General features: G+C 37.2%; 1 protein-coding gene across 1 annotated transcript in view; it reads right to left on the minus strand.

Annotated features, from left to right (window-relative positions):
• Positions 1-3,573: 3,573 nt before the first annotated feature.
• Positions 3,574-10,000, minus strand: part of LOC115436401 (1-acylglycerol-3-phosphate O-acyltransferase ABHD5-like) — a 26,891-nt gene continuing 20,464 nt past the window's right edge. The window contains exons 6-8 of the mRNA XM_030159263.1: positions 9,172-9,283; positions 8,894-9,080; positions 3,574-4,651 (exon numbers count right to left, since the gene is read on the minus strand). Of these exons, the coding sequence (XP_030015123.1) occupies positions 4,562-4,651; positions 8,894-9,080; positions 9,172-9,283 (389 nt within the window). The 3' untranslated portion in view covers positions 3,574-4,561. The remainder of the gene's footprint in view (positions 4,652-8,893; positions 9,081-9,171; positions 9,284-10,000) is intronic.

Genomic DNA, 10,000 nt, shown 5'->3' on the forward strand with positions numbered 1-10,000 from the left:
GAAGGGAAAATATCCTTTAGAATATAAAAGGAGAAACAAGAAACCCACATAAATCCAAAGCCTGTTAGTTCTAGTCTTACATAAATGCATTCATAAGGTCGTGGTTCCGTCACAGCTGAAGGTGAGCGTCATCACTGTCACATATCAGTTCATGTAAATAACAGGAAAACTAGAAGCAGCTTTAATCTGCAGGTGAACGTCCTTTACAGCTTCACAGACAAATGAAGCCTTCAGCAGATTGGAGATGAGACGTTAACATGTAAATACAACAGAGAAGAACATCTGAGATGGACCGAAAAAAGGCTGAACACTGAAAACTTCCCACAAAGAACAGACGGTACAAACTATGGATTATTATTGGCTGCAGATCCATCTAGAGCAGCTTCCTGGTGCTGACGCAGCAGTAAACAGATGAGCACATTTCCTGACTGTGAGAATCCTATGGAAACTGTAACTGAGCTTCTGAACGTGGTGATACCGATTCTGTTTCAGTATCACAGAACTTACAGTTTTATTCTAAAATTAAGTTAAATTAAATTACCCTCCTTTGAATTTGTGTTTGTAGTTCATGCCTTGTTTCTTCCAACACATGAGCTGCATTTTATTAAATATCTGTGTTCACATGAAAACAAAAAAATGAGTCTGAACTGCTCCAAACCATAGTATGTGTTGTCCAACCTGTGGACACTGTGGATAATAGTGGACGTAGCAGACGCAGAGGCTTTAATCTGTCATGAAGGTGAAGCAGGAATGAGTTCAGTTGTAAATGTGTGTTAGCTTACAGTCGCAGAAAAAATTATTAGACCATCAAAAGTCATCAAAAACAATAGTTATGGAATCCAGTCCTAACTCCTGTGTGTGTCATGTGACTGAAACAGACAGAAAAGAAAACAAGCCCTGTTTTTGTCGGTATGATGACACAGATACTGATGGAAGAACTGAAGTGATTTTGGTTTTTATCAAGAAAACATGTTAAATGCATAGATATCAGCTCTGAAACTAAACTACTATGAGCTATTTTTGTTGCTATCATTATATTTGTCCAAACTAATGGACCTTCAGTTGGACCAGGCATTAAAATGAACAAGAAACTGAAGAAAACAAGGGGTGGTCTATACATTTTTCCACGACTGTAAGTGTTGGTTGTGGATTCTTTACATCAAAAGTGTCAAAATCATTTTAGTTCAGGAGCCTCTTTCATCCCAGTAGGATTTCAAATGGGCCGCACCAGTAAAATAATAACAATGAAAACAGTAACACAACGTGCTGTGCACTTTTAATTCCCCTCAGCCAAATCTAGTGTAAGATTCTGTTGAAAGTTACTGCCATATAATTTAGATTAGATTGTCTTTGTGTAAAACTTATTATATACATTTGAAAATACTCAGACATTCTAACTGCACAAAGCAGTTTGACTTTGAAAAAGTAGGTCAAGGTCATCTATTTTCAATAGGCTTCTGCTCCGTGCCAACATGCATCCACAGTGTGAATCTGGTGCAGTTATATGAATGCATTCGTCAGATAATGTAATTATGTCGTTGAATGGACAGAAGGACAAACGACAAAATAATTACAATACCTCCTCTGCCAGAAGTTGGCTGAGGACTAAAATTACATTGTGAAAGTATGTATAACTACAAAGTTTCCTTAAAAATCTGAAAAACACAAACAACCTGAAATGTTTTAAGAAAAATAACAATTTTAATTATAACTAGAAAAGCACTCAGAGAGCGCAGACCTCTGCCAAGGCAGATCAGACCCCCCCCCCCCCCCCATCACCACCAAAATTTAATCATTTGTTCCTTTTGCTTGTGCCAGTATCAAAATTTTCTGAAATTTTCATCCAAATCCATTTAGAATTTTTTGAGTTATCCTGCACACAGACAGAAAAACCAACGCTGTCAAAAACAGAACCTCCTTGGTGGAGGGAATAATATTATGCCTCTGTTCATTTGCACATGTGCATTACAACTTACAGACCACAGTGGATCTACAAAGGCACAAAAGATTTCATTTAACAGAACATTGTTAAAATTGCACTGATTTCTGATTTCTTACGACATTTCAGGCTGTTCATATTTGTTCAGGTTATTCACTTTTTTGTAAAAGGAAAGTTTGTAAATGTAAATATTTTCATGTAGTTGTACTTTACACTTTATATGCTAAAATAAAGAAAAAAATGTGGTTGTCGTTATTTATAGTATATAATGGAAGTATTTTACTGGTCTGACCCACTGGAGATCATATTAGTCTGTATGTGGGACCTGAACTAAAATGATTTTAACATCCTTGATTATTTCTATTGTCAATGTAATTTTTGCATTTGACAAATTCATGCACCAGGCCGGACTGGACCTGTTGGTGGGCCGGTTTGGGCCCTCGGACCATATGTTTGACACCTGTGCTTGGTTCTCAAATGGGGGTACGTGAAGCCACTCCAGGGGGTACGTGAGATTTTAAAATATATTTAAAAATAGCATCCATGCAAAAATCCTTTAACAATAATTATTAAATTAATTAAATATTTCAGGAAATATATAAGTTCATAAAATGAATTTTATATCCAGTATACTGTTCAGTTTCATCCTCCTAAAAACCCAGAGTCTCCCCCAGACCAGAATGGTTCCACCCAACTTGTCATATACCACCTAGCACCACCTGTCAATCACTGGAAAACCCTTACAATGGAGTCGTGGTTGAAGCAGAATTCTGTTGAAAACACGAAGGGACAAGTGGAAAAGAAGGTCGAAGCAGAGCCGGCAAAACTCCACCTGTATCTGGAAGAATATGTTCTGTCTTTGAGACCAGATCTGTAATCTGATCCCACTGGAGGACACTTTATGTTGAGAATTATTTTTATGTGCGCAAATCTGTATTTATAATTCAGTTAATTCTTTCTTTCTTTTTTTAGTTATATGTTTTTATTTCCAAATCGTTCAAGACAGACCACTACAAATGGAGTTCCACAGTTTAATAAATCACACACTGATGGCACAGAACTCTGAAGTCATTTTTTTCAACCAAAAATGCTTTGTGCTGGTTAGGGGGTACTTGGCTGAAAAAAGGTTGAGAACCACTGCTTTACATGATCCAGTCCAGTCTGGTCTGGTCCGGTCCAGTCCGGTCTGGTCCGGTCTGTCTCCCAAAGGAGTCGGTGCTAACCTCCATCTGCTGCAGGTCATACACTGGTTTATTCACCTGGATTTGATGTTTCAGGTGCAGCTTCATTACACAAACACATAACAGACATGAGTAAAACAGGATGTGACACCATTAACAGTCTGGACTGAACCAGTTCTCTATAACAGTTTACATAAGGACACGAGGCCCAAATGTAAGGAACGATATCTGTTTTTGCAAAACATCTGCATTAGTCTGGATAGAGCATGAATTTATTACCATAATATCCAAAAATATGACTCTACACCATCAATTTTTGCTACTGCTTCACAGGAAGAAGGTCCTGCATAATTAACCGTGAACTATATTACAAGGGGCATCTACGTCTATATATAAACAGTAATTTACATTCACACAATTTATTGGCTGTGTGTTTTGCAGAATTACACTTTCTCTCCTCTTTTCATTTGTGGAAGCAATTACAGGGTTCCCACAAATTATTTCCGACAAAATTCCAGAATGTTTCCGCGATTTTCATAAAATGATAATAGAACTTCTACGACCGCTCACAGCTTTTATGCACATGAACAAGAAGGCACTTCATTATTGCACGAAAACAAAATAGCATCCGGTTTTGTTCTCTAATTGTCAGATGTTTTCACATTCAGTACAGAAAAACCATTACACTAATGACCTGTTTTCTAAGAATTGTAATCATGTGCAAATCGAAAATGATGGAAAATGCATTTATTTCTAGTCAAATTATAGCAAATAAGCCTCCACAAACTGAAAGGAATCCCTGAAGTCTGCTCTATTTTGGTCTCAGTTTGACTGGTTTTCTCATTTTATGGATTTCATTACGGAAAAAATCCAAACTTGTGGCTCATTAGGGTTGAAAACAGTGACAATGATGCAATGCAATGTGGATTCACGGATGATTTTTGCATCAAGATGGAGAAAAACCTACAACTTATTTGAATCCCAAACGGCCAAAAGGTGCGTTGTTTGCATCCCTGACTGTTCCAGAACATCCAGCCTGAGGTTTTAGAATTCCACGACTTATCCGGGTTTTTCTTGACCGTGGGAACCCTGCAATTCATATATTAACCCCTCAATATTTCAACTTTAAGGCACACTGTGTAATGTGAACTATTCAGACCCATTTGGTGGCACTGGATCACTGCAGGAATGTAATTAGCTGGTAATTAGCAGTAAATAGAGGACGTTGTGTTAAGAAGAAACTGAGCTTCTAAGAATAACCGCTGCATCACTGGTCAGCTGATGATCTCCATGAGTCCAAATCCGATCACTTCTCCGAAACGTCAACAAACCCTCCTTGTAACTCGCATACACAAAGTGGGATTCTGCAGCTCCACGTCGGCTGCTGAAGCCATGCCGTACCCTTTTTCTCCAGAGTTCAGTTTCCAAACGTATCTCGGTTTCAGTCCACCGTTTCACACACGTGCAGAACGCTGCGGTTGAAGTCTTCGGGCTGGTCGGCGTAGACGTAGTGTCCGGCTCCGCGGATCGTCTGCACGGCAAACAGGAAGAAAAACATTTTTGTGTGTCTGTGCATGGAGTGAAACTTTGGAACAGTCTGGATATCCAGCAGAAGCAATGGCAAAATATTCACCGATTTAAACTGTTATAGAAACCAAGGTTATTGTCGTTAACGAAAACTAACGAAATGACGAAAACTAGAATTGAAAAAACATTTTCGTTAACTGAAATAAATAAAAACTATAACACTGGTCAACAACAAATGTATTGTTTCAGTTTTTTGAGCTGATTTAGGATAATTTTGGTGCTGAATCCAAAAATCACATTCATTTTGCTCAATCAGGTCAACTTTCTGAACTATGCTACATATTGGCTTTTTAACATTTTTGCTTACATTTATGGGCATTTTCACATCATACGATACAAAATTCTTTCATATTTCTTGCAATAAACGAGTTCTGAGGATTTTACTTTTGCCAATTTATGATTAATGGTTTTTTTAATATTACAGGTGAATGAAATGGCTTCGACTAGAAGATCTGGCAAAAATAAGCCTGACGTATTCTGCTACATCTGCGCTGAATACACCATTGTACCTAACAGGTACAATGGTGAAATTACTTTTTTTTCTCTTCAAACCTATTTTGGGTGAGAACTATATAAAAAATCAACTGATAAAGTCACAAAAATGTAATCAATTTTGTGAGAAGATCAAATTTTTCAAAATCAAATTAGCAAAAAAAACTGACCTGATTGAGAAAAACAGATGTCATTTTTGGATGTAGTGGTGCAAAATGGTCCTAATTCAGTTGAAAAAACCTAGACAACTTGCAAAAAACATTTTTTGTAAGCCAGTGGAATTAAAAGAAAAAAAAAAAAAACATAACTAACTGAAACTGTATTGTGTGTAGGGATGTAACCGTATGAAAATTTCATATCACGGTTATTGTGACCAAAATTATCACAGTTATCATTATTATTGCGGTATTATTGAAATTGTGCTCAAAATGTTCAAAAAGTACTGATACACACTGAAATAATTTAACCAGGTTGTATAAAAAAAACCTAAAAAAAACATTCAAATATTAACCCTTAGTGGTCTGAGCTTATTTTGTCTGTTTTTCAGTCCTTTTGATTTGGCCTTTATATACTATAGAAACAAATGTTGACTATACCCATGTTTGGGATCTGTTTTTTCAGCACAACTTCATCTCTTTCATCTGCCTATTATTTTTTCACTTTAACCTACTATAAAAACATAAAAGGCCAGAAAACACACACACAAAAAAAATCTAAAATGTGATTTGAAAAATGTATTTATTAAACAATGTCTTGCTTTTTTCTTCTGTGTTGTTTTTCTGCCTCTGTAAAGCACTCTGAGTAACCCTGGTTATGAACATATAAATACAAATAAACTCGCCTTGCTTTGCCTCATCTAGTCGACATGTGTCGTCTGTTACCTTCTGGTACTGTTCTTCCATCGCTGGTATGTGCTGCCCTTTACCGTTTGTGGTACTGGAGTTTTTGTCTTACCAACATTCAGCTGAAATACTTTGTCACGACTTTTGTGAAACTTCCCAAAGCTGTTGTGGGTGAGTTAGGAGTTTCCTTCTGACCCCAGATCAGTTCAATAGTATTTATGTCAGCTGACCAACAGATAACACAGCACCTGACCTGTTTTCTGTCTGAACAACCCACACATATTCACCGCTGCCTTAAAGTCTAGAACCATCAGTTGGATGAAACCAGAACCTCCCTCATATAATACATGGATTCAAAAAGTTTGGGATATTTACCAGATGGAGCAGATCACATACCTGCTCAGGCTTCAGAAAACCAGATTTACTAAAAGATGGGAACCTATGTTACCTTTACTGCTGCAATAATATTTACTGGTGTTGCAAGAATACTCCATGTTAACAAGGTGCTGTCATTCTACCTCTGACGAAGATTTATATCTACAGCCTTCTTTATTTTTTATTTTTATTTTTTTTATTTTTTGGAGTGAACATTGATTGCTATAATTGTTATTGCTTTCTCAAATTTCATCATATGTGCCTGTGGAGGTGTATGAGAATACATTTGCAGCTGTGTAGGGGGAAAAGAAATTAATTGAACTGTACTTGAATGTATAATTGTACTGTACTGAAAAAAGAGAAAATCTAATAAAAATTAAGTTAAAAAAAAAAAAAAACACACAAAGAACAGACGTACAGTACCGTGCAAAAGTCTTCCTCCACTTTAGCTTTGTTGTTTTTTCAGGGTTGAAATCAAACTGAATGTTGGCCAAAGAGTTCTGAATGAATGATTTTAGAAAACAAAAGAAAAATGACACAAACTTTGGACTGCTAGGCTAACACTAGGCAGATCCACTGAATGTATGCTTGTGTGTGAGAGTCAGGTTGCCGCTTGTTTTTATTTTTTATTTTTTTACCTATTTATTTGACCAGAAATCAATTTCTATAGCTGTTTTTATTACCCCGCCCCCTGAAGAGGAGGCAAAGGGTACTGTTTTTGGTTCAGTTTGTTTGTTTCTTTATTTTTTAACACCCTAGCAGCAAAACTATTGGTTAAAGTCATACCACATTTGGTTCATAGATTACCAGTGACCCAGAACAGATCTGATTACATTTTGGGAAAAGTAGGTCAAAGTTCAAATTTTTTATGAATTTTTTAAATCTTTTTTTCCTCCATTTACTTATAATATAATGGGTGATATTTCAAATGTCTGTAGCAGCAAAACTGTTGGTTGAATTCATCCCAGATTTGGTTTATAGATTACCAGTGACCCAGAATGGATGTGATTACATTTTGGGAACAGTAGGTCAAAGTTCAAATTTCTTATGAATTTTTTACAATCTTTTTTCTTCTCCCATTTATTTATAATGGGAGAAATTTCACACGTCTATAAAAACATCAATTTTGATTCAATTTACGTCAAACTTGGCACATATATAGAGATAACTGATCTGCTGACATCAGCATGTGCACAGACATGAGGACATCAGCTGGATCCATGCCAAAACAAGTTACAATGCATGTGAGGGGTGGGGTTTGGTGTGTCTGGAGCCACTTATTATTGTTATTATTAATAATTCAATGGACTTTTGCTTACTAATCACACTGTAGCTCATATACTTACAATTAGGCCTGTAATGGTACACTAAATTTTCGGTTTGGTACGTTTTCGGTTTTGAAAACCACAGTTCGGTTTTTTTCGGTCCGGTACGGGAAGAAAGAAAACCCCTCAAAATGTCTTTAATACATTTATGAATTTTTGAAAAATTTTCCCCCAATTTTTGGATACAATACAATATAGAAAAACAGGAATATAATTCTGCTGCTATAAATCAAATAGAAAATAAAGTTAATTATTAATATTACTACATGTTTTAAACATTAGTATTGTACTTTTCCTGACAGGTAGTTTTGAACAAACAACAAAAATCTAATCCCAGTTCTGTCAGTTCACATTCTGCAGAAAAATACCAAAGAAATTCCACATGAAGTGCAACATTAACAAGAGGACAAACTGGTATTCTGTTGAAACAAACTGAAGAGGAGAAACACTGACAACAAAAAATTAACCAAATTATTTATTTTAGGACAGAGAACAAACTGTTTAGGACACTTTGTGTACGTGTGCGTGCGCGTGCAGGATGCGATTTGTCGGGGGGATTATTTTTGTTTTTTGGTGGTGGTGGTGGTGGTGGTGGTGGTGGGGGGGTCCATAACTAACACAACTAATGCTGGCGTGACACGAAAGTGAAACTTTATATTCTTTCAACGTCCAACTCCGGGTTCTATTCTTCTGTTATACAGCGTGCGTGAGAGGGAGACAGAGCTAGTGTCAGTGTTTTAGAACTACCGTAGTTCCTAGGGGCCAAACAACGTCCGTCTTATCACCGTCTCTTTCCTCATTGTCTTTCACCTGAACCTGAACTGATCCAAACTGGACTGTAATGATGGTGGAGGGTCTGCAGTCTGTTCCTTCCAGGTTTACATCATATTTGTTGTTGGTTTTTTTTTTTACCTTCTATCAGCTGCTATTTCATATTTCGAGTCAATGTGTGCGTCCTTCAATATGTCCGTGTGGAACTTGTGCGGATTAAAAGTTCCGCATCAAACAACGTCTTTCGTTTCTTTTTTTTTCTCATCATACTGTGCTGTTTCAGTACAGCTGTGTACTGAACCGAACAGGTATGTACTGAACCGAACAGGTGTGTACTGAACCACTTCGGTTCAGTACGTGTACTGTTACAGGCCTACTTACAATGATTTCCACGTGTGAGTTCGGCCTCATGTGTTTGATGACGCTGCCTGAATTGCTGTCGATGCTGGAGCGGGATCCGTAGATGATGGTGATGGGGATGTCGGGGTGAAGCTGGTCCATCCTCTGCAGCATCGGCCTCTTAGCCCAGCCGTTGGGAAGAGTCATATTCTTAAAAGCTGCTTCCCCGCTGCAAAGACGCATAGGAAAATGAATTCAATACAGAAGAAAAGCAAAAGAATGGGAATAATTAGGTTTAATGGAGACGGAAGCAGAGCGACCTGGGGGTCTGCACGTTCAGGTGGTAGATGTACTCCGACACCGTGTTGTCACTGAACATGGAGGAAAACTTCCTCCTGAAGTCGGGTCTCATGGTCTGGACAAGCGCAGGACCTGCAGGGGCCACAGAGCTGTCACACCGAAACCATGTAACCATTAAAGCACGAGGCCGCTTCATTATATTTGACATGATTATGAAGAACTGGGAGGGCTGGAGGGCATGAAGACACCGAGGTTTGTCTGAGAGCCCAAGCATGAGAAAGAAGCTTTAGCGGAACTCTTGTATAATTATGTGCTCATGGTGTCAGTGTTTTAATGAACAGTCAGCCTGCGCTCCTGCACAAAACCTGTTAAATATAGCGATCTACAACAGAGTTCTGTCAAGAAGAGGGCTTTAGCTTGAGTCAAATGTCTAAGAACATTTATTCATTTTGATTCTGTGCACTTTTATATTATTTCATTTTTACTCTCAGCTGGTTTATATATGATGCAACTCCACATGCTCCCTACTCTCATTTTCGCCTCTGGCATCATTTGCTTCTTTTGAACTGAAATTGTTACAAATCTGTAAAAACAAGGGATTTATTGAGCAAAAAATGTTTATACACACACATATATGTCGATGTATATAAAACATAAATATGTATATAAATATGTATGAAATATGTATAAATATGTATATAAAACATAAATATAAACCCAATATTTCAACAAAATCAAAATTTCAACTTGTTTTGCAGCTTACATTTCTATTTCAGCACATTACAGTTATCCAGATTCTACCCAGATCTTTTTATACTTCATAGTTTCTATCTATCTATCTATCTATCT

Source organism: Sphaeramia orbicularis, chromosome 16 (assembly GCF_902148855.1).
Source record: "Sphaeramia orbicularis chromosome 16, fSphaOr1.1, whole genome shotgun sequence".
In the NCBI taxonomy this organism is placed as follows: domain Eukaryota; kingdom Metazoa; phylum Chordata; class Actinopteri; order Kurtiformes; family Apogonidae; genus Sphaeramia; species Sphaeramia orbicularis.